Consider the following 25,559-nt stretch of genomic DNA (forward strand, 5'->3'; position numbering starts at 1 on the left):
GTGGGAGCAAGCCAAGCTCCATCAAGCTAGGGGGAGCAGGGAGAGCAGAGAACAGGCATGTGTTCTGAGGCACTGGGCTTAGAAGGAATGTTTGTTCCCTTGGGGGTGCCTACTGAGGGCACTCTCGCTGCAGGTGAAGACATGCATACCCTCCTAGGTCCTGGTAACCTGACCCTCTCTCCAACAACCACACAGTGCTTGCCATGCGCCTAACCCTGCTCTGTGCACTTTACTAATACTCACTTAGCGATGCTAAATCACACAGATGTAATGAAGAAGGTAATAACTGCATAATTTACCGAGCACATCTTTATGAGCTGGACTTTTCCACTGAAAAGCCTCATGTAGATTCATTCCTTCAATCCTCATAACAGATATATATATATTATGGCTTATTGTGCCCATTTTCTGCATAAAACTGAGGTCATATACATGTATATGTTCTGCATACATGTGCATAATGATTTTATGTGTCTAGAAATGCTCTGAGAGACAAAAAAACTATTGTCAGATTTCCATGAGTTTAAAATCATTTGGCCGGCTGCTCCATGCCAAAACTTGCCATAAGATGGTAAAAAGTCTTTTGAAGTCCTTAAAACAAGATTTTCTTCCATGTTACCACAGCTGGAATTTGAAGAAATTTTAATGACTCATTTTTTAATCCTTAAATTTTTATGTATCTTAAAGCCCATAACTTACCTTCTCATAAAGATTAGTTTTGACTTCTTTGCTTTCCAGAAAATTACGTTGACCAGTCTCCATCCTCCTGTCCAGTAACCACATGTAAGCTCTGGGAGGGCCCAAGAAATCCTCACAGAAGAGCTGCTCCAACCCAGCACAATGGAAGAGCCCCAATTCTGCCCAGAAAATGCCAAGAACCCTGTTCTGAGGAACCCCTTTAGACTTCAGTATCGTGGCCTGGTAACTTATAGTGACAAAGGACTGTGTAGCCAGAAATTTCCTAGGAAAAAAAACTAGACTATCTGTCTTACTTTGCAGTACTTCTTTGTTACAGGTTAAGGTTTTCCATTAACCCCATGCTGCTAAGGTCTCATTAAAACTCCCAAGCCCTTCCGGCCTCCCTCAGCAGAAAAGAAAACTCATTCTCAGGGCCAGAGTTCTCATCTTCCCTTTCATGATCATTGGGGCCATCTCAGACCCTTCCTTCTCTCCTTGCCCTCTGTGGATTGGGGAAACCAAAGCCCATGTGATTAGCTATGCTGAGTGTTTTGTGGTTTGTTTTGTTTTGTTTTGTTTTGTTTTTTGGTTGGTCCCTAGGGTGAGTACGTGTCCTGCCTTCTCTCGCTGCTCCGCCAGATGTGTGACACCCACTACCAGCACCTCCTGGACAACTTCCAGAGCAAAGATGAACTCAAGGTGGGCAACAAACCTACCTCAAAACTGACTTTTCACCCAGGACAAGAAGCATGCAGCTGCGACAGCCCAGGGCCTTTTCCCCACCAGGGGCTGAGTGCAAGTGACCAGTTCTGCCTAGGGTGAAGGGTTCACCAGCTCCACTTTACAGCTATGAGAGTATGGCTCCCAGAAGCTGAAAGCCAGCAGTGTTCTTATACAGACAGACCCCAGTAACACTGGCAGGTTTTCTCTGACTGATAGCAACCCTATGACCATGTGCCTCTATGGGAGGCTGCTCTAGGCCATAGTAATTGTCCACAAAAAAGAACTCTTCCCTTTCTGATGAACTCAATGACCACCTTATATTTTGCAAATCAGACTGCAATCAGACTTCTGTTTAATAACTGCAAATAAGACTTCACTGTTTAATAACTATAATTATAATTATGGTGATGACTTTTCTTCCTTAAAGTGTATTTTCTGCATGTGACCTATAGAAAGCAGAAGTGAGCACTGCCCATTGGCTACCAGATTCTGGATCCAGACCCCCTGGGGCAGATAATGCAGAGAAATGGGCCCATGAGCCACATGACAGAAGAGCATTCCCAAGCTCCATGTGGTATTAGCTGCTGATGAACTGCTGGGGCATGTGTCTTTGCCTTAGAATGTGCTACTCAGTTCATCCCTGGATAAACAAACTATTGCAAATTTTAGTTGCATGCTCTGCCTCCATTCAGAACCAAGTCATTTGCATTTCCTGGTAATGCTGTTTTTTATTTGTAATGACCTTTATTAATCGTATTGTATCAGTTTGTATTAGGTGTCACTTTCTCTTTTTTTAAGATTTTATTTATTTATTTGAGAGACAGAGAAATAGAGAGAGCATGAGAACAGAGAGAGGTCAGCAGGAGAAGCAGACTCCCCACGGAGCAGGGAGCCCAATGTGGGACTCAATCCTGAGACTCCAGGATCATGACCTGAGCCAAAGGCAGTTGCTTAACCAACTGAGCCACCCAGGTTCCCCTAGGTGTCACTTTCTAGTATCTGATCTTGCCTGCCTTTCCACAGGCATGGGTCTCTGCAGATTGTTGTCATTAACTCGTTGCAGTAAGGTCAGCCTATCTTCTTGGGGGCACGAGGGGGTAGATTGATAGCCCTTGAAGGGAACCAAAAGTTAGCCAGAGACCAAAGCAGTACTTGAGCTGGGGTGTAGAGCCTGAAAATCGAGGGTTGGCTGTTCTAGATAATTTTCATCCTTTGTGTGTCCTACTAACTGGTTCGTAGTCAGAAGCCCAGGCTGACATCATTCTCTTACTTTTTAATTAAAATTTTATTTTTATAACAGCAATATGTACACATTTTCTAATTTTAAATTTTTATTCACTTATTGAAAGCCTGCTATGTGCAAGCACTATACCCAGAACTTTAAGGGCTTTTAAATTTTTAATTTCAGTGTAGTTAATATACCATGTATATATATACATAATCTTAAGAACCAAAGCACATTACAAAGCTTATAATGTAAAATGGTGGTTCCCTGGTTCAACCTGACCCATGTCTGGTTTCTGTTCCCCAAAAGCAGTCACTTTGAACTCTTCTGCTGTTCTTTAAGCTTCTATTGCCATTTTAAATTTTAACTGGTAGTTATTATCTATTTTCTTCTTCCCGTGGTGACTCTCCTCTCACATACACACACCTTTCCTCTCATTCTTCCAATATAGTTCACATACTTTTTTTTTATTTTTTAAAATTTATTTTTTATTTATTTTCAGCATAACAGTATTCATTATTTTTGCACCACACCCAGTGCTCCATGCAATCCGTGCCCTAATACCCACCACCTGGTACCCCGACCTCCCACCCCCCGCCCCTTCAGACCTCTCAGATTGTTTTTCAGAGTCCATAGTCTCTCATGGTTCACCTCCCCTTGCAATTTCCCCCAACTCCCTTCTCCTCTCTAACTCCCCATGTCCTCCATGCTATTTGTTATGCTGTGAATAAGTGAAATCATATGATAACTGACTCTCTCTGCTTGACTTAGACGTACATTTTTGTTTAAATCAGTAATGTACTCTTCTTTATTACTGCTAAGTAAGTACTATGGTGAGCCAACTGCTATGCTGTTACACTTCCTTTCTTATAAAAGTTTTTGTTTGTTCCTGGAATTATTTGCCTCTTTTGTTAATCACTTGTTTTTTGTTTTCTTTTGGTTTTCAAATCTGGCTAGGATTACCTACTCCCTCTCTGTAATAAACCTCTTCTTCCAGCTTTCTTCAAGGTCAAATCTGTCAGATACTGTCAGGTCACTTTTTTTTTTTCCTGGGAACTTGTCTTCTTTTTATTTGTTTCAGTCTCTAACTTTCATGTTAGAGACTTTTCTCCTATATGTAGAGACTTTTGGATGTCAGTCTGTGTCTAAAAGTAAGGTGCTCTGGTGCTAATGAGGGCTTGTCTTTAGCAGGCTTCCCTGTAGCTGACTGAAGGGGGTCTGTTTGGTCAGAATATCCTCTAATTCCTGTATCTACTGGTCTGCTCTCTAGGATTTGTCTATTTCCTGAGACAAGAATCCTTATCCCTTCCTAGGAATGGAGTAGCCCACCAATATTTTGGGAACCAAATAGCAAAAAGGAACTGGGAACCTCCCAGTTCAGCAGGTGAAATTTCTCTCAATGCCTGTTTTCATTTTGGCATCTCAGCCCTTAGCTGTTGAACCATGAGAGACTATGGACTCTTGAAAACAGATCCTCAGCGAATAACTGCTTGAGAGAGCAGTCCTCAGTCTTCTGACAGGATGGCGTAAGCCTGGTCACCTAGGGACATGAGATGGCAGAAGAGATCTTAGGGAGTCTGTAAGTCAATCTTCCTGTTTTTAGCCTTCATATCCCAGTTTTACAGAAGTACCTGGTGATGCCTATAGTTTCTGAGATTCTTGCTTACTGTTGCTGTTCCTTCCAAAGGCTCTTGGCTGTCATCTTTTTCAAGTATATTAAGTCAGTTACCACAAAAGCTTTCAAAATATATTCACCTCTTCTGATCACTGTGTTCTTATTTCCTGTTTCCTTTGTCTCTGTGGGCATATGTATTTCTTGACTGTCATTTTAGAGGATTTGAGCTGAAACAGACCTGAGGGAACATATGCAGTCCACCACACCAAATATAGAGTTCGTCACATTTTTTCTTTTTTTTATGGCAACATTATTGAGATGTAATTTGCATACCATAAAATTTACACTTTTAAAATGTACAATTCAGTGTCTCTGATTATATCCATCTTAAAGGATATCACAAAATAACAAGATCAAGTTAATAATTTATAACTTCCCACAAGGAAAAGCTGAAGACCAGATGGCTTAATTGGTGCATTGCACCAATTTTTTTTAAATGTTACTGAAAGATCTGCACACATGATACAGACCATCCTTATTTTGTTTTATTTATTTATTTTTAAGATTTTATTTATCTATTTGATAGAGAGAGATCACAAGTAGGCAGAGAGGCAGGCAGAGGCGGGGGGGGGGGGGCGGGGGGAAGCAGGCTCCCTATTGAGCAGAGAGCCTGATGTAGGGCTCAGTCCCAGGACCCTGAGATCACAACCCGAGCCAAAGGCAGAGGCTTAACCCACTGAGCCACCCAGGCACCCCAAATTTTTAAAGAAGAATTAATACCAATCCTTCACAAACTCATAAAAAATGGAAGAGCCAGGAATACATCTCAACTAATTTTTTGAGGTCAGTATTACCCTGACATGAAAACCAAAGGCAGACATCACAAGAAAAGCCAACCATAGACCAACATCCCTTATAAATAAAAGTGTAGAAGTCTTTAACAGCATACTAGCAAACTGAATCCAGGAACATACTAAAAGAAGTATATACCATGATCTCATGGGATTGATCCCAGAAATGCAAGGTTCCCTTAACATATGGTAATCAACATAATACACCATTAAATAGAATAAAGGACTAAAACAGAATCCACCAAACTTTCATGATAAAATCATTCAACAGACTAGAAATAGAAAGAAATTTCTTCAGACTTGATAAAGGGCAAAATATGAAAAACCCACAACTAACATCATACTTAGTAACAAAAGACTGAATGTTTTCCTCTTTAAGTCAGAAACAAGAGAAAGGCATCTGCTCTTACCACTTATATTCATTATATTGGAGGATCTAGCTGGAGCAATTGGGCACAAGTTTGGAAAAGAAGTAAAACTCTCTCAATCCTCAGATGGCATGATTTTGTATCCAGAAAATCCCAAGACATCCATAAAAACACTATCAGAAGTAATAAATAAGTTCAGCAAAGTTGCAGGATACATAACTAATACACAAAAATCAATTCTATGTCTTAGCAATGAACAATTCAAAAATGAAATTAAGAGAATGTTTCCAGGGCACCTGGGTGGCTCAGTGGGTTAAAGCCTCTGCCTTCGGCTCAGGTCATGATCCCGGTGTCCTGGGATTGAGCCCCGCATCGGGCTCTCTGCTCAGCGGGGAGCCTGCTTCCTCCTCTCTCTCTCTGCCTGCCTCTCTGGCTACTGGTAGATCTCTGTCTGTCAAATAAATAAATAAAATCTTTAAAAAAGAAGAGAATGTTTCCATTTATAATAGTATAAAAACACATAAAAGAATTAGGAGAAGACATTAAAGCAGACCAAAATAAGTGGAAAGACACCCCATGTTCATAGATTGGAACACTTATATTATTAAGAGGATAGTACTTCACAAAGTGATCTACAGGTTTGATACAAGACCTCTCAAAATTTCAGCTGCCTTTTTGCAGATATTGACAATCTGATCAATAATTCACAAGGGAAAGAAAATGACTCAGAATAGCCAAACAATCTTGGAAAATAAAGGAAAATTGGAGGATTCATACTCACCAGTTTCAAAACTTACAACAAAATAACAGTAATCAGAATGGGTTATTTGTGTAAAGATAGATATAAAGACCAATGGAATTGGATTTGGAGTCTAGAAATAAACCTTTCTATTTACAGTCAACTGAATTTCAATAACATTGTCAAGACAATACAGAGAGTAAAGAAGTCTTTCCAGCAAATGGTTCTGGACAACTTGATATCTAACCTCTACCTCATACCATATAAAAAAACCCAAGTGAAAAAAATTGTAGACCTAAATGTAAGAGCTAAACTATAAACCTCTTGGATATAAACAGGAGTATATCTTTATGTCCCTTGATTTAGCAGTGATTTCTTAGTTGTGACACCAAAGCACAAGCAACAGAAGAAAAAATAGATGTTAGACTTCATCAAAATTAAAAACTTTTGTATTTGAACTGAATGGGAAGTCATCAGAGAGGGAGAAAAAACATGTGAGGGACTCTTAATTTTAGGAAAGAAACTGAGGGTGCTGGAGGAGAGGTGTGTAGGGGATGGGGTAATTGGGTGATGGGCATTAAGGAGGCACATGATGTGATGAGCGCTGGGTGTTACATGCAACTGATAGATTACTGAAGACTACATCTGAAACTAATCATGTACTCTAGGTTGGATAATTTAAATTTTAAAAACTTCTATATTTCAACGGATGCCAACAAGAAAGTGAAAGCCCACAAAATGGAAGAAAATATTGGCAAATCATATGTCTAATAAAGGGCTTGTATATGGGCGCCTGGGTGGCTCAGTGGGTTAAGCCGCTGCCTTCGGCTCAGGTCATGATCTCAGGTTCCTGGGATCGAGTCCCGCATCGGGCTCTCTGCTCAGCAGGGAGCCTGCTTCCCTCTCTCTCTCTCTGCCTGCCTCTCCACCTACTTGTGATTTCTCTCTGTCAAATAAATAAATAAATAAAATCTTAAAAAAAAAAAGGGCTTGTATGTAAAATACATAAATAACTCTTACAACTCAAGACTGAAAAGGTAACTCAATTTTAAAATGGGCAAAATATTTTAATAGACATTTCCCCAAAGAAGGTACATAAATAGCCAAAACACACGTGAAAAGATGTTCAATGTCATTAGTCAGTAGGAAAATGCAAATGAAAACCACAATAAGATACTACCTCACACTGGGGTGCCTGGGCGGCTCAGTGGGTAAAGCCTCTGACTCTGGCGCAGGTCATGATCCCAGGGTCCTGGGATCAAGCCCCACATTGGGCTCTCTGCTCCACAGGAAGCCTGTTTCCTCCTCTCTCTCTCTCCTGCCTGCCTCTCTGCCTACTTGTGATCTCTGTCTGTCAAATAAATAAATAAATAAATAATTTTTTTTTTTTAAAGATACTACTTCACACTGAGAGTGGATATAATAAAAAAAGACAAATATTAGTACTAATTCTAGTTAAAATATTTGGTGGACTTCACTAGTGAAGCCATCTGGTGCTCCACTTTTCTTTGTTTGAAGGTTTTAAATTATTAATTTGATCCCTTTGCTTATGATAAGTCTGTTCAGATTTTGTTTGATTTTAAATGAATTTTGGTTGTTTGTATCTTTCTTAGAGTTTGTCCATTTCATCTAAGTTATATAATTTGCTGGCATACATTTGTTTATAGTAGTCCCTTATAATCCTTTCTAGTTCTCTAACATTGGTAATGGCTTCTTTCATCCTTAATTTTAGTAATTGAGTCTTCTTTTTTTTTTTCTTTTTTATTTTCTTAGTGGCAATTTTGTTGATATTTTCAAAGAACCAAATTTTGGTTTCATTTTTTCCTCTATTTTTCTATTCTCTTTTTCACTTATTATTCCCTTCCTTCTGCTTGCTTTATGTTTAGTTTGCCCTTCTTTCTCTAGTTTAAGGCACAAGGTAAGTTATTATTTGAGATCATTATCTTCTTAATATAGGCACTAGAGCTATAAGTTTTAGCTTCATCCCATAGGTTTTGATTTGATGTGTTTTAATTTTTATTCATCTCAAACTATTCCTGTTTCACTTGTGCTTTCTTTTTTGACCCATTGGTTATTTGAGAGTGTAATGTTTAATTCACATATTTTTTACTTTCCCAAATTTTTTTAAAGATTTTATTTATTTATTTGACAGACAGAAATCACAAGTAGGCAGAGAGGCAGGCAGAGAGAGAAGGGGGAAGCAGGCTCCCCGCTGAGCAGAGAGCCCGATGTGGGGCTCGATCCCAGGATCCTGAGATCATGATCTGAGCTGAAGGTAGAGGCTTAAATCACTGAGCCACCCAGGTGCCCCTACTTTCCCAAATTTTGTTGTGTCATTCATTTCTAACTCACATAGAGGTTGGAGAACATGCTTTATATGATTTCAGTTCTTTTAAATATAGTGAGTCTTTCTTTATGGACTAACATATGATCTGTCCTAGAGAAGAAATGCATATATCCTTCCATGTGTATTCTGCTTATTGTTGGATGGAGTGGTCTATAGTAATTCTTTCAGACATATTGGCTCTTTTGTCATTATAAAATTTCCCTTTTTGGTCTCTAATGACAGTTTTTGTTAAAGCCTATGTGGTTTAATATTAACATAGACACACCAGTTCTATTTTGTGTATATACCCATTTTATTGTATATATTTCCTATCCTTTTACTTTTGAGGTATTTATGTCTTTGAATCTAAAGTACATATCTTGTAGACCATGTATAATTAGATTATGTTTATTTTTTATCCATTTCCCCATCTCTGCCTTTTGATTAGAATATTTAATCCATTTACATTTACTATAATTACAATAAGTTAGGATTTTACATTTACATTTTGCTATTTGTTTTATATCTGTCTTATATCTTCTCTGTTCCTCTGTTCCTCCATTTCTGGCTTCTTTTATGTTAAATATTTTTACTGTGTAATTTTAATTCCTTTTTTGTTTGTTTCAGTATATATTTTTTTTATTTGACAGACAGAGATCACAAGTAGGCAGAGAGGCAGGCAGAAAGAGAGGGGAAAGCAGGCTCCCTGCTGAGCAGAGAGCCTGATGCAGGGCTCTGATCAGAGAGCCTGATGCGGGGCTTGATCCCAGAACCCTGAGATCATAAGCCAAAGGCAGAGGCTTAACCCACTGAGCCACCCAGGCACCTCTATTTTGGTATATTTTTAAAGCTATTTTCTTATTGGTTGCTCTGGGAATTTCAATTAACATCTCAATTCTACCAGTTCACTTTAATAGTATACAAAAACTTCACTCCAATAAAGCTCCAATCCTTTCTTCTTTTTTTGCTGTTACTATAATATAAATTACATATTTATGCATTATAATCTCATCAATGTAGTTTTATAATTATTGCTTTATGCAGTTGCTTTGTAAATCAAATAGGAAAAGAGCTACAAACTTAACATATATACTACCTTTTATATTCACCTTTATCTTCCTAGTGGTTTTTATTTCTTCACATGGATTCAAGTTACTGTCTAGTGTCCTTTTAGTTAAGTCTGAGAGACTCCCTTTAGCATTTCTTTTAGGGCAGTTCTACTAATAACAGTTCTACTAATAACAAATTCTCACAGCTTTTTTTTTAATCAGAGAATTTTAATTTTTTAAATTAAAATTTAAAAAATTAAATTTTTAAATTTAATTAAATTAAATGTTTTTTGAACATTTAATTTTTGAATGATAGTTTTGCTAGACTTAAGACTCTTAGTTGACTCTCTATTATTTCAGTACTTTGAATTTGTCATTCCACTGCATTCTTGTCTCCACCATATCTGCTTGTAAGTTACCTGTTATTATTGAGAATAATTTGTACATGATAAAATTTTTTTCTCTTCTTGCTTTCAAGATTCTATCTTTGTTTTTGGCATTTGACATTTTGACTATGATATGTCTGTATATAAATTTCTTTGATTTATATCCTGTTTGGAGTTCATTGAGCTATTTGGATGTGTAGATTAAAGGGATTTTTCATCAAATTTGGGAAATTTTTTAAATATTTCTTCAAATATTTACTCAAAATCTCTTTCTCTTTTTCTCCCATCTCTCTTGACACTCCTCTTACTTGTATGTTTTCATAATTAATGGTATCCCACATGCTCTGTTTTTCTTCATTTTCTTCCTGTTCCTCTGGATAACCTCAATTGACTTACCTTTTAAATTTGCTGATTCCTTCCTCTGTCAATTCAAATCTTCTGATGAGCCCATCTAGCAAAATTTATATTTCAGTTATGGTACTTTCAAATTCTAAAATTTCTATTTGATGCTTTTAAAATAAGTTCTATCTATTTTATTGATATTCTCTATTTGATGAGATACTGTTCTTGTACTTTTCTTTAATTCTTTAAGCATGGTTTTCTTTAGTTCTGTGAATATATTTATAACAGCTGATTTAAAGGCTTTTCCTAGTAAGTCCAACATTTGAGCTACTTCAGGTAAAGTTTCTGTTCACTTCTTTTTTTCCTGTGTATGGGGCATACTTTCATGTTTAATTTTGTGTATTATAATTTTTTTGTTAAAAGCTGGATAATTTAAATAATATGGTAACTCTCAAAATCAGATCCCCCACCACATCCCAGGGGTGGTTGTTGTTGCTTTTTTTGGTTTGTTGTTGATGTTGATATTTGTTTGCTACTTATTTAGTGACTTTCTTGGACTAATTTTTGAATGTCTGTGTTCTTTGTTATGTACAGCCACTAAGGTCTTCATTCAGTTAGCTTAGTGGTCAGCTAATAGCCAGACAGAAATTTCCTTAAATGCCTTAAGTCAGTAAGTCTTTAATACTTTGCTAAATACCCGTATGTGTGTGTTGGGACTCATTTTCAGTGCTCCAGCAGTTTACATTACTGCCTTAGCCTTCACTTCCTGCTTCACATAGAGCCTCAAAGTCAACCAGAGTGAGAGTTTAAGCTTCTCAGGTCTTTCCTGGGAATATGTACAGCCCTGAACACATGTGTAGACTTCTAAGTTCCCAGGAATATGTCAGAGCTTTTCAAAGTCCCCTATAGATATTTCATTCCCCAGATTTTTCTTTTCAGTCTTTTGGAAATTTTTTTGATGTCCTAATGATATGGTTGCTTCAAGCAGCTGGGATGTTAAATTATTATGGCTCATTTTTTCCCCATATATGCCCTAGGTAAAAGGCTCTTCTCATTGAGTGAGCTCTGGGTCAGATCAGATAAGCCCTCTGAATGGGGATTTCCCAGGTTGCTGAAGAACAGATAAAAAGTAGCAGTTGGGGGTGGGTGGGTGGCACTTTCCAGGAATTCATTACCACTGTGGTTCTACAGTAGTTTGTTTTGGAGGATATACCACCAAAGTAGAAAGAGGAATGGGATGGGAATGGAACAAGCCAAAGTGCAACAAAGTTCACTGTTCTATTGAGATTCAACCATTTTTCTTGAATAACACTCCTTGGATTGTTGCCAGTCTTTGCTTAACCTGCTTTGTCAGTGTTCTCATTATTTTCATAGACGAGCACATTTTGGAGGTCTTTACTCTGCCATTCCTAAAATGCTTCTTCTGTCAATGTGTTACATTTTTTTAAGATCTTATTTATTTATTTGACAAAGAGAGAGAGCACAAGCAGGGGGAATAGCAAGTCAAAGGAGAGGGAGAGGCAGGCTTCCTGCTGATCAGGGAACTCAATGTGGGGCTCATGGGATCCATGAGCCCAAGACTCTGGGATCATGACCTGAGCCGAAGGCAGAGCTTAACCAACTGAGCCACCCAGACGCCCCTCCTCTCAATGTGTTCTTTACATTCAAGAAAGCAGCTTCTTTTTAAGATTTGATTTATTTATTTTAGAGAGAAAGAGAGCATGTGAGCCAGGGCAGAGGAAGAGGGAGAAGCAGAAACCATGTACAGCATGGAGCTTGATCTCAAGACCCTGAGATCATGATCTAGGCCAAAATCAAGAATTGGACACTTAACAAACCAAGCCACCCAAGCACTCCCCAAAAAGCAGGTTCTTATAGTCCAGTGTTCAAGGGCCATGACCCAAATAATGTGACCCACAGGCCCAACTGGATACCAGTTCTGCTGGACTGCAGCCTTCCTCATGCTTTGCGCTTTGGGCACTGGGCTCAGGGTCCAGAGCTGTCTGTAGGCTACCCAGTTTGGATCTGTTCCCACCTGACCTGAGAGAGTGCCTAGATCTCACTTTCATACAGGCCCCCAAAAGAAAATAACTCACAAAACGAACCAGAATCTAACCTACTAATGCCATCCATTCTCATGGTCTAGAGGTCAGGAGAACCCTGTTAAGGAAAGGCATGCTGTAGTGGTAGTGGTGGTGTCTCACATCAGACTTTCCTCCTGGATCAGGAATTCCTGCTGAAGATTTTCTGTGTGTTCCGGAACCTGATGAAGATGAGTGTCTTCCCTCGGGACTGGATGGTGATGAGACTTCTTACAAGCAAGTGAGTGTGGACGGGCCCTGCATAAGCATCATCAGAGCTATTCTCAGACTAAGGAAAGAGAGACAGGGAGAGAGAGAGAGAGAGAGAGAGTGAGTGTGTGAGTGTGTGTGTGTGTGTGTGTGTGTGTGTGTGTGTGTGTGTGGCAGAGGGAGAAAGCAAGACAGAGATCCTGGCCAAGGCCATGGTGACAGAGAAGATAGGGTAAATTTGAAAAATATTTGGAGGCACAATCAGCAGGACTTGACCATTTACCATAAGTTCAAGATTAAGAAAGTGTTAAAGATAGTCCAAAATGGAGCCTTAAGTGACTGGCAGAGATGTCATGGTAAGGATAGAAAAGGAATGTAAAGGATGTGAAATAATAATACCCAGAGAAAATGCCTCCTTGAGGGAGGCCTGTTCCATGCACCACTGGCCTCTTTGGCTCTCTAGTTTCAGGCAGCTTTCCCAAGTCCTCCTCTTGATTTGATTTCTGTTGTCTGCCAGAAACTGCCTGCCTCCCACAGCTAGTGCTAATTATCCACCCAAGACCTGGCTATAAGGCTCTGACCACTTCTGACTCTGGTGACAGAATTCACTCTTAGTCTGCCCCCAGATAGTCTGTTCCATTCATATTTCTAGCCTGTGCTTCTACTTGGCAAACCAGACGATTGCAGGTAGTAAGATGCTGTCTTATGTGGTCTCCCTCTACTTGGGAAAAGACCCCTTCCACTTGGCCTCCACGGTCTAACCTGCTGCCTTCTCCCACTGATCTGCTTTCCTTTTTTCTTTTGTCTTCGTCTTTTTCTTTTTGGGGGAGAGAGAGAGAGAGTAGGGGAGGAGAGGCAGAGGGAGAGAGAGAGAATCCCAAGCAGACTCCACACCCAGCACAGAACCCAATGTGGGGCTCAATCTCACAACCCTGAGATCATGACCTGAGCTGAAATCAAGAGTCCAATGTTTTACTGAAGCACCCAGGCACACTGATCTGCTTTTTATGTTGGCATTTTGCAGAATGTAGTGATATTATCTATGTTAGATATATTAGCAATGTATCAGCATCGTTTTCACTTTACCTTTTATAGGGTACTTTTTTTTTCAAAACTGTAAACATTTTGTACAGAACAGAAGAATGGTTATAAACAAAGTTGCACATGTTTTTCCTCAAATAATGGATTTTCCATTTGATTCCCTCTTCTTTTTTTTTAAGATTTTATTTATTTATTTGAGAGAGAGAGACAGAGATAATGACAGAGATAGTGCAAGAGAGCACAAGTGGGGAGGAAAGGGAGAAGCAGGCTCCCCACTGAGCAGGGAACCCGACATGGGGCTCAATCCCAAGACCCTGTGATCATGACCGAACCAAAGGCAGATGCTTAACCAGCTGAGCTACCCAGGCACCCTTCCTTCTTGTTCTCTCTTAGCTCTCCTCGGAGTACTTCAGGGCCCTCAGCTGATCCTATAGTAACGCCTCTTCTTTTGAGGATTTTGCCTTTCAAATTTGTCACCTCCTGGGCCAAAGCCAAGGTGCTCAGTGTAAGCACTTTGCCAGGCACCCAAAGCCCTCTGTAGTCAGAACCTTACCTGCCTGTCCCACTTCATTTCCTCTCTACTTGAACCTATGCCTTCGGCTTCAGCAAGGCAGCCTTCCATTGCTCCTTATGTATACCCAGGCTAAAATTGAGAGTGATTTTCTAGGCCAAAGGCTGAAAACAAATAGCTTATAGATACAAATAATAGTATGTGACAACAGTAGGGATTTAATCATTAAAAACCCTTGTTATCAAGTAAAATAATAAAATTACACTGTAAGTCCTCTGATAGTCATATACCTTCATTACCCAGAAGTCCTCAAAATACTAGAATCACTCTTTGAACTAGAAGAAATCCTAATGAACCAACTAGTTCCTCCCATCCACACTTATAGGCAGGGAAACTAAGGCCCAGACAGCAGTGGTGCCAAGGCCAGGTAATGGCAGAGCCGGGCATAGAACCCACCGATGTTCTGTGCTATGCTGCCAACTTTGGGGCATTTCTCCAAGAAATGCTTTCTGTGAGGTTTGTGCCATCTATCTCTTTCTTTTGTAATCACATCTTATATGAAAGCAAGTTGTACTCAAGGCTTTAGCTCATAGGTCAGAGATGCTCAGCTATTGGATGCCATCATTAGTCTTTTAACTCCACCAATGCCTTGTCCCCTTACTGCAGTATTATAGTCACTACTGTCCAGTACCTGTCTTCCGCACTGCACAAGAACTTCACAGAGACAGACTTCGATTTTAAGGTAGGAGCTCCTGAAATCCATCACTGTCTTTGTAATAACACTAGAAAGCCAGAAAAAAAAAAAAAAAAAAGCTCACTGTTTTTGTTTCTGGGTTTGGTTTTGCTTACTAAGAACAACTTTATTTTGCTCTCAATTTTTCAGGTCAGGAAATTGAGAAGGGCTTACCTAGCTGTCAGATGGGTGGCTGGGAGCTGGGGCAAGCTTACTGGGTTTGGTTTATTAGTATGTTCATAGCATTGAACCACTTCCAAGTTTGACAGTGAGTAGGCTATACCCTTAGAGTGCCCCTGTGGGAGGTGCTGGGAGCCAGACCTCCAGGAGTAGGCTTTCTAGGCCAGAATCAAAACTATGGGTTTCAAGGAGTCAAGAAAGAAAAAAAAAAAAGTTCCGTTTGCAAAGATACTTAAAAAGGAAAAAAAAATCAAGATCTTAAAATTGTGAAATGAATTCTGTGCTACATCCATATATTTAGAATCTCTCTTTGTAAGGTTAAGGACTCGTGCTGTCACATGTTTTCTCTTTCTCTGTCTCTCTAGGTGTGGAATTCTTATTTTAGCCTGGCAGTTCTGTTCATAAATCAGCCAAGCCTTCAGCTAGAAATCATCACTTCAGCCAAGAGGAAGAAGATTCTAGATAAGTAAGACATATGTCTCTTCTTCACCTCCCTACCACATGCCCAGATGGGGTTGTGTTTCAGTTGAGAGGCTCCTCAGACGTCCACAAGGTTCTCACTGGGTAGCTTCCCAAGGAGCCAATTGTGAGAGTTTGGTTGAGAGCCAAATGACTTAGTATTGGGGGACACATTAGAAACAGTGCTGAAGTGCTGACCTTATGGGGTTTGTAGCCCTGCCTTCCTGAACTTTCTCCCCCTGAAATCTGGCTCCTGTGTTACTATTTCCAGGTATGGGGACATGCGTGTGATGATGGCTTATGAACTGTTCAGCATGTGGCAGAATTTGGGTAGGTCTCTTCTCCCTATTTTTCCCTTGCACATATTGCATAGCCAAATAAAAAGTGACAAGACTAATAACTTCTCCCAGGTTTTATGGATGTTAATTCAGGCCCAAGAGACCTTTACATATCTTCAACGTAACACCTCAGCCGGATGGTACAGCACATGTGCACAGAGCTCTCGGCAGGGAGAGTTAGGCTGAGAAGCAAGACCCCAGGAATACATATGCACACTCCCCTTTTCGAGAACTAAAGTCAAAGAAGAAGAATATAAAGGCTCTGGGAGTTTTTCCCAGCTTGAGAACTCATGCTGGTAAAATCTTCTGTGTTCTCCATGTCCCAGTGCAGATGTTGCAGTTCAGAAGCATAGATCTTTTTTTAAATTTTAATTCCACTCGAGTTACCACAGAGTGTCATATCAGTTTCAGGTGTACAGTTATAGGGATCCAGCAGTTCTGTACGTTCGTCACTGTTCATCATTCGTAAGTGAGGCAGAGACCTTGCAGACACGCCACACATGAGTAAGGGCAGCAATTCGTTTTCATAAATATTGGAACACTTTTTGGGTCTCTGGTATTCAGACCCTGCAGATCAGGTTTCTGCCACCGTCTGCATGAGGACTGCATGCAAGAAGGGAATCGCAGCCTCTAGGGGAAATTGATTTTAGCTCCCTTTCCTTCAACAGCTTCTCTAATATCCTGAAAATTGTCAGTGTTTGGTGGAGTCCTTTGATTGCCCTGGTGATGAGAAGAGCCATCCTTTGGTACTAGAGGCTTCTAAGTGGCCTCTTGGGATGCTAGAGAAGCAGTCACTCTTCCTGGCTGTTACTCATGGCTCTGAGGCCTTAGGAATGATGATCATAAAATCTTACAGTCCCGGAAGCAGCAGACAAGGTGTGAAGTATTCCTGCCAGTGAACACTAGGGCTTCCCTCCGTTAGTGAGGATACATTGCACCAAGCAGGCTTTCCAGCTTCCATACTCCTACACCCTGCATCCAGCATGGTCAAGGTATAGATTTTAACCCTAAACTTGACTCTGAAATTCCCAGAAACACAAGGTGCTAACAAACTGTACCAAATACCAAGATGGGAATATATAGAGTCAGCCTCAGGGCTTACCTTTGCTCTTTAGATAGGCTTTCACAATGGAAAAAAATCAAAAAAGTTGCCAGGTTTGCCTGATAAAGCCATTCCTGCCTTGTTTTTTGTTGTTGTTGTTGTTTTCCTGGTGCAGATGGTATTTTCTGGTCCTCAAGAACTGACTTAACTTGGCTTTAGCAGTCATTACACAGGCCCATACTTCATCTCCTTTATAGTCTCTGAAGGACCAAAAGCAGAGCCCTAGAGGATGGCTCACTCTGCTTTACCACTGCAAGGAAGAGGAAAGTTCTGTCCCACAGTCCTCAGGACCTGCCCCGCCTTCTGGGAACATGGCCCAGATTGCAGGCCAGTCTCAGGGAAACCTGCATCACCCACTTGCCGTAGAAAGGCCTCATAAGGACGTTGGAAGCTGTGTTGAGCTGGCCTGAGTAGATGCGGTACTGCCATCAGAAGTACCATGAGAAGACAAGGGTCAGGGACAGGGAGGATACAGACAGAGCCTCTAAACCATTCTGTCTGGGTAGGGTTGTGCAGGAGGCTCCTGCTAACTCAGGAGGAGGCTTCTTGGGCATACTTGAGCACAGGCAGTGAAAATGCTCATGAACTTCAGGCCTCTAGCAGCTGGACCAGGGGCTATGAACATCTTACCACTTAAAATCCTCTGGACAAGAGGTAGAAACCCCAGGGATAGTGTATTGTATTTAAGAAGAAATATACGGGTTTTCCTTGCTAAATCAAGACTGAACACAACAATCTGGAACTATCATAGGGTTACTCACAAATCCTCTTCTGCCTAAAGTAGTGAACTCTGTTCCTTGACCTCAGAATGATTTTCAGGTAGTTTGCTGAACCTCCCATTAATTCTTTGGAAAGATAGTTTCCTAATAAATGCCTGTTGAACATTTATTTTAGCTGGGCTAGACCAGTTTTATCTATGAACTCTAAAAAGCCAAGAAAAGGAGTATCTCAGAAAGCCATAGGGGAAAACTTGCTTTATTCTCAGTTGCTTCCAGGGCATTTGAAAGTAGGTACTGTGGCCCCACATGGGAAGCTTCCATAGAGGGACCAAAGAAAGCATAAACTAATATATATTGGGTTTTGTTGTTCAGGTGAACATAAGATCCACTTTATTCCTGGAATGATTGGTCCTTTTCTGGGTGTGACACTGGTCCCACAGCCAGAAGTGCGGAATATCATGATTCCCATCTTTCATGACATGATGGACTGGGAGCAGAGAAAAAATGGCAACTTCAAACAGGTAAGACAACACCCGCCCGTGTTCAGGGTACTCTCCTCTGGATAGACCCCTCTGCCCAGGCAGGTGACCCAAATGGCCAGAATGTGGTTCCACTGGGAATGGACTGTAGTTTGACCATCTTGAATCCTGCTCAAGGGTTTTCCCTTGCCAGCCAGACTTGATTTGTGGATTTTCTTTATGAAGTTAGAGAAAATAATCAAAGGAAAGAAATGAACATCTGAGAAAGAAACTTTCTGTTCAAGGAGAGAATGGTTTAGGACTGTAACCTCCCAGCTTCATTCAGGAGAGGGCCCCAGGAGCATGTTGTCCTCCCTCTCTGGCATTCCTATGACTAGAACCGAGACCAGATGACTTCTCATGGCTCAGGGTAACCCAGAATTTCATGGACTCTTGCATAGGAGATATAAATAAGCCCTTAGCTTCTTACTAAATAGCTTTAGGCTGTGCCTTTGTGCAAATCTTCTGCTACCTCTAAGGTAGAGGAGATGTCCCCTGCCTTTCTATATGTAGCTCCAGGGAATAGGACTAGGATCAGTAGGGATCAGTGGTAGGGAAGCTGATTTTAGCTAATAAAAGAAATAACTTGCTAACAACAGGAACTGCCTAGTGTAGGCTGACCTGCTTTAGGGGATGGGGAGTTCCTCTTTGCTGGTGATTGTCAAGCAGATAGTCCCAGGGGGCCTCTAGGAAATTTCCGTACTGGGTTGGAGACTGTACCACTTTCCAATAAGCTCCCTCCCAACTCTGTGGCTTGGGATGAACCAGTGATCTTAATTAAAGTGAGTGACTATAACAGTGAGGAGCAGACCAGGCAAACAATAATTTTTTAAATTATTATTTATTTATTTTTTAATTTATTAAGAGTAAAATTTATTCTTTGTGATTTATAGTTCTGTAAATTTTGGCAAACACATAGTCATGTAACCACCACCACAATCAAGATTTTCTAAATTCCTAAAAATTCCATCTTGCTGGTGACTAACATAACACAATAAAAAAAAAAATTCCATCTTGCTTCCTTTTTGTAGTTAAACCCTCCCCCTATCTTTAACCTATGGCAACCATTGATCTATTCTGTACCACTGTAGGTGGGCCTTTTCCAGAATGTCATGTGAATGGAATCATGTAAACTGTAGCGTTTGGAGACTGGCTTCTTTCACTCAGCGTAATGCCATCAAGAGACTCATCCACGCAGTTGCACGTGTTGGTTTTTCTATGGCTTAGTAGTATTCCATGGCAGTTTATTCACCATTTGAAAGATATTTGCATTGTTTCCACTTTTTGTTGATTGTGAATATAGCTGCTAACATTTCTTTACAGGTTTTTGTTTGAATATAAACTTCCATTTTTTTAGGTAGAGATCTAGGAATAGGGTTGCTAGATATTGTGGTAAATGTATGTTTAACTTTATTACGTGCTATCAAATTTTATTACAAAATGGCAATACCACTTTGAAATCCCAACAGCATGTATGAGACTTATAGTTGATCCATATGCTCACCAGAATTCAATACCATTTATTTACGTGTTTATTTTAGCCATTCTTTTTTTTTTTTTTAAGATTTATTTCTTTGAAAGAGAGAAGGAGAGAGGGGGGAGAGTACAAGTGGGAAGAGAAAGGCAGAAGGAGAGGGGGAGAGAGAGAATCCTCAAGCAGATTCCCTGTTGAGTGCAGAGCCTGATGCAGGGCTCAATCCCAGAACCCTGAGATCATGACCCAAGCTGAAACCAAGAGTTAGACATTTAACCAACTGAGCCCCCAGATGCCCCTATTTTAACCATTCTAAGAGGTATATAGTTATGTATCATGGTAGTTTTAATTTCCATTTCTTTAATGATTAATGATGATGAGCATCTTTTAATGTGTTTGTTTACCATCTTTATATCATCTTTTGTGAAATGATTATGCAAAATTTGTGTCCATTTTTAATTGTGTTATGTTTTCTTATTGTTGAGTTTTGAGTTTCTTATTGTTGATATAGATATATAGATATATAGATATATACATCCATATGTATTCTAGATGTCAGTCCTTTGTTGAATATATGATTTACAAATATTTCCTCCTAGTTCTTAGCTTTCTTCCGTTTACTACAGTATCTCTTGCAGAACAAAAATTTTTAATTCTTATGCAGTCCAGTTTCTATAGACCGTGCTTTTGGGGTCATATCTGAGAACTCTTTGCCTAACCCAAGATCACAAAATTTTTTCTTCTGTGTTTCTTCTAGAGGTTTTATAATTCTATATTTAGATCTATTACCTATTTTGAGGTAACACTTGTATAAGGTGTGAAGTATGGGTCAGAGTCTTTTTTTTTCTTTTTTTCTTTTTCTTTTTCTTTTTTCTTTTCCTTTGTCCAACACCTTTTATTGAAAAAAATACTATTCTTTGTCAAAAATCAGTTCACCATATGTGTTAAGTTCTCTTTCTGGACTCACTAGTCTTTCCATTGAAGTCTTATCTTTTACCATTACCAGAGTGTCTTGATTATGGTAGTTTTAGAGTTAGTCTTAAAAATCAATTGGTGTGAATCTCCAAATTTGTTCTTTTTCTCTCCAATATTGTCTTAGCTATTCTAGTCCCTTTTCCTTTTATGTCTCAGAATTAGCATGTCAATATCTGCAAAAATTCCTGCAGAGATTTTGGTTGAGATTGCATTGTATTCTGTAGCTCACATTGGAAAGAATTGATATCTTAGTAATACTTAATACTTCTAGTCCATGAAGGCAATGTGTCTCTCCGTTTTTTTAGGTATTCTTTTACTTATTTCATTAATGTTTTATAGTTTCTGTATGCAGAGCTTGTACATTTTGTTAAGTTATATGCATTTCCTATTTTTTTGGTGCTGTAATAAATTACTCTGACTTTTAAATTTTACTTTTCAATTGTTGCTAGAACATAGAAATATAATTGTTTTGTATAGTAATATTATTTTCTGCACCCTTGCTAAACTATTACTTCCAGAAGGTTTTTGGAGATTCCTTGGAATTTTCTATTTAGATAATCCTATCACCTTCAAACAGAGACAGTTTTATTCCTTTCTGATCTGTATGTATGTCCCTTCTTTTCCTTTCCTTTACTTTTTTTTTTTTTTTTTTTTTTTTTTTAGAGAGAGAGTGTGTGTGCAGGTGAATTGGGGTGTGGGGCAGAGGAAGAGGGATAGAAAATCTTAAGCAGGCTCCACACCCAGTGCAGAGTCCAAAGCAAGGCTTGATCTCACAATTCTGAGATCATCACCTGAGCCAAAATCAAGAGTCAGACACTTAATTGAATGAGCCACCCAGGCACTCCTTGTGGTTTTTTTTTTTCCCTTACCTCATTGCACTGTCTAGGACCTCTGGTCTGGTGTTAATAAGAGTGATGAAAGTGCATCTCCTTGCTTTCCTCTTAATCTTCCGAGAGAGCATTTGGTTTTCACAGTTAAGTATGAAGCTAGCTCTAAGTTTTTCATAGATGCTCTTTATCATGGGTAAACAGAGTTTTTAACATAATAATCCATTTTGGAGTGTGCAGTCCTAATGCCTTTATTTCTTTGGGAAATAATAACTTCAAACAGAAAAGGTCTGCTGCTTTTTTGTGTCATCACAGCCTTTTAATTGTACCAAATTCACCAATGCCTGATGAGAGAACCTTTTACCAAGAAATGGATGGCATTGCAGAACTGTACCATGGGTCATCTGAGTCTGTTAAAAGAGGGGCTAGGCTGCATCCCCCCATTGCTACTATTGAATAAAGAAGGTTACCTTTGTGGAAGACTAACTAGGAACTCATTTGTCTCACACTTTAAGACTCAGCTGTTAAGTTCTGTTCTTTCCCCCATTAAGACTGCCATGGGGCACCTGAGTGGTTCAATTGGTTAAGAGTCTGACTCTTGATTTCAGCTCAGGTCATGATCTCAGGATTGTGAGATTGAGCCCCATGTCAGGCTATGTGCTAGGCATGGAACCTGTTTAAGATTCTCTCTCCAGGGGTGCCTGGGTGGCTCAGTCAGTTAAGTGTCTGCCTTCAGCTCAGGTCATGATCTCAGGTTCCTGGGATCGAGCTCCACATGAGGCTCCCTGCTCAGCAGAGGGTCTGCTTCTCCCTCTCCGTTTGCCCCTTCTCCTACTAGTGCTGTCCACCACCTCAAAAAAATAAATAAAACCTTTTTTAAAAAGGGGGGGGTTTCTCTCTTCCTCTCCCTCTTCCCATCCCCCTTCCCCCAAAAAGACTATTGTGAATAATTGTTATCTAGCAAGCCATGTAAACCTTGTTATCCCTGATTAGAAAAATCTTGCTGCTACCTCCCTATCAGGTATTCTTTGTTTTATTTATTTATTAATAATGATGATGATGATGACGATGATGTTATATTAGTCACCATACAGTGTGTCATTAGTTTTGATGTAGAGTTCCAAGATTTATTGTTTATGTATAACACCCAGTGCTCCATGCAATACATGTTCTCCTTAATATCCATCACTGGGCCAACCCATCCTCCCACCCCCCTCCCCTCTAAAACCATCAGCTTCTTTCTTGGAATCCACAATCTCTCATGATTCGTTTCCCCTCTGATTTCCCCCCCTTCACTTTTCCCTTCCTTCTCCTATTCTTTATGTTCCACAAGTAAGTGAAACCACATGGTAATTGACTTTCTCTGCTTAATCTCTTCTAGCCCCATCCATGTTGATACAAAAGTTGGGTATTCATTCTCTTTCTTTCTGATGGCTGGTTAATATTCCATTGTATATATGGACCCCATCTTCTTTATCCATTTGTCTGTTGAAGGACATCTTGGCTCCTTCCACAGTTTGGATATTGTCATTCTTGCTATGAACATTGGGATGCACATGGCCCTTCTTTTCACTACATCTGTATCTTTGGGGTAAATTCCTAGCAGTGCAATTGCCCACTCATAGGGCAGCTCTATTCTTAATTTTTTGAGAAATCCCCACACTGTTTTCCAACGTGGCTGCACCAACTTGCATTCACATTAACAGTGTAAGAGGGCTCCCCTTTCTCCACAACTTCTCCAACATTTGTTGTTTCTTGCCTTGTTAATTTTTGCCATTCTAAATGGTATAAGGTGGTATCTCGATGTGGTTTTGATTTGAATTTCCCTGATGGCTAATGCTGATGAACACTTTTTCATATGTCTGTTAGCAATTTGTATGTCTTCTTTAGAGAAGTGTCTGTTCATGTCTTCTGCCCATTTTTTGATGTGATAATCTGTTTTTTGGGTGTTGAGTTTGAGGAGTTCTTTATAGATCTTGGATATCAGCCCTTTGTCTGTAGTGTCACTTGTGAATATCTTCTCCCATTCCATGGGTTGCCTCTTTGTTTGATGACTGTTTCCTTTGCTGTGCAGAAGCTTTTTATCTTGATGGGAGTCCCACAAGTTCATTTGTACTTTTGTGTCCTTTGTCTTTGGAGGCATATTTTGAGAGAAGTTGATCTGGCTTATGTTCTCCTCCAGGATTTTGATGGATTTTTGTTTCATGTTGAGGTCATTCATCCATTTTGAGTTTATCTTTGTGTATGGTGTAAGAGAATGGTCGAGTTTCACTCTTCTGTATATAGCTGTCCAATTTTCCCAGCACCATTTATTTCCATTTCCATTGGATATTTTCCATTGGATATTTTTTCCTCTTTCTTGAAGATTATTTGACCTTAGAGTTGGGAGTCCATGTCTGGGCTCTCTACCCTGTTCCATTGGTCTGTGTATCTGTTTTTGTGCCAGTACTATGCTGTCTTGGTGATCACAGCTTTGTAATATAGCTTGAAATCAGGCAACGTGATGCTCCCCGCTTTGTTTTTCTTTTTCAACATTTCCTTGGCAATTCAGGGTCTTTTCTGGTTCCTTACAGATTTTAGGATTGTTTGTTCCAGAATTTTGAAAAATGCCCCATCATATATTTTTTAAAAGTAATCTACTCTTTGCACCCCCCCCTTTCCACTTCGCACCCTCCTATCTGTATGTATCCACTTCTGTTGAAGCTGCTTTCTTCAAAATCATCCATCACCCTCTAATCACCAAAATTTAATGACTTTTTTGTCTTGATTCCAATTGTGCTTTCCACAGCTTTGGCCCTGTTAACTACTCCCCTACTTCCTACCTACTAAAATTATTTCTTCTAATTATAAAAGTAGTAGTTATTTAATGTAGAAAAATTAAAATTGTAATAAGCTATAATAAAAAAATCTAATCCATAACCTACCTAACTAGTAACTTGGGTGGGGGGCGACGTATGTCATTTTTAGACTTTTTTTTTCCATACATCAAAGTTTTTAAGTTAAAAGAGGGTTTTGAAGGGGCAGGGGGGTGGGAGGTTGGGGGAACCAGGTGGTGGGTATTAGAGAGGGCACGGATTGAATGGAGCACTGGGTGCGGTGCAAAAACAATGAATACTGTTACACTTAAAAAAAAAAATGGAGTCATTGTGTATATTGCGGTTTCAAGGACCATTGTGTGTATTGATTTTAAATTTTCATTTTTAGTAGCATCTTGTCATCCCTGTCTCTTCCTGCCAGTTCATGCTCCGCAGTACCATACTGTGGGTTTGAAGGCCACAGACTCTTCATTCATGGCTTAGACTGCTATGGTTTTAGTCAGGCTCCTAGTTTTAGAAACTTAGGTTCATTCCAGATATTTGTTGCTAATATTGCAAAAAATATATCCATTCCTAATTATTTGCTTAGGTGAACTTTTCACCTAAAATTGCTGGATCAAAGAGCAAAAGCTTTCGTTAAGTTTTTACAACACCTCTTCTCTCAAAATGCTGCTGTCCACTGATGTGTTAGACTGCAGGCCACCCTCTCTGTGTGCGCTGTCCCAAGCACTGAGTGTGCTGAGATGAGTCAGCTGTTGTCCCTGCCTCCTCTTTGAGATGATGAGCTAGCTCTTGGGGCCAGGGCAGTTTCTTGTGCTTTTACTCCTTAGAACCCATCGTGGTACCTGAGACATGCTAGATTCGTGGAGATGAAAATCAAAACCAGCATTCATGGAGTGCTCCCAAGAGCTAGCACACAGGGATACCAAAGAGGACTGTTAACCTCTCTTACTGCTTTGTAAGCAAGAAAACGTAGCCTGAGAGAGGGAAATATCTCGTTCTGAAGGAGGCAGCTGGTTGTCACAGGACAGATGTTTGTTGAATGAATGAGTAACAAGGTGTCACTTGTCACTTTAGGAATATTGGTTCCATAGGATAAAAGTAACTGTGCAAACCTGAAATTGTCAGTATTACCAATTGTGATACGATATATTTGCAGAACTTAGCATTTCATTTGACTTAAAGACATTGGTTTTGCATACATGGATCTTCAGCATTCCCGTATTTTGGATTTCTCAGTTTCTCCTAATAACTTCTTCCTTTATCAATACTG

At 39.7% G+C, this 25,559-nt stretch overlaps 1 protein-coding gene across 6 annotated transcripts in view; it reads left to right on the forward strand.

Annotated features, from left to right (window-relative positions):
• The window catches only part of DOCK3 (dedicator of cytokinesis 3), a 562,865-nt gene that overhangs the window by 494,379 nt on the left and 42,927 nt on the right, over positions 1-25,559 (forward strand). For all 6 annotated transcript variants that reach the window (XM_032320930.1, XM_032320975.1, XM_032320941.1 and 3 more), the window contains exons 27-32: positions 1,279-1,377; positions 12,530-12,624; positions 14,812-14,887; positions 15,424-15,524; positions 15,789-15,847; positions 18,049-18,197. In XM_032320930.1, coding sequence (XP_032176821.1) covers positions 1,279-1,377; positions 12,530-12,624; positions 14,812-14,887; positions 15,424-15,524; positions 15,789-15,847; positions 18,049-18,197 — 579 coding nt within the window. The remainder of the gene's footprint in view (positions 1-1,278; positions 1,378-12,529; positions 12,625-14,811; positions 14,888-15,423; positions 15,525-15,788; positions 15,848-18,048; positions 18,198-25,559) is intronic.

Source organism: Mustela erminea, chromosome 1, assembly GCF_009829155.1.
Source record: "Mustela erminea isolate mMusErm1 chromosome 1, mMusErm1.Pri, whole genome shotgun sequence".
NCBI classification, from domain to species: domain Eukaryota; kingdom Metazoa; phylum Chordata; class Mammalia; order Carnivora; family Mustelidae; genus Mustela; species Mustela erminea.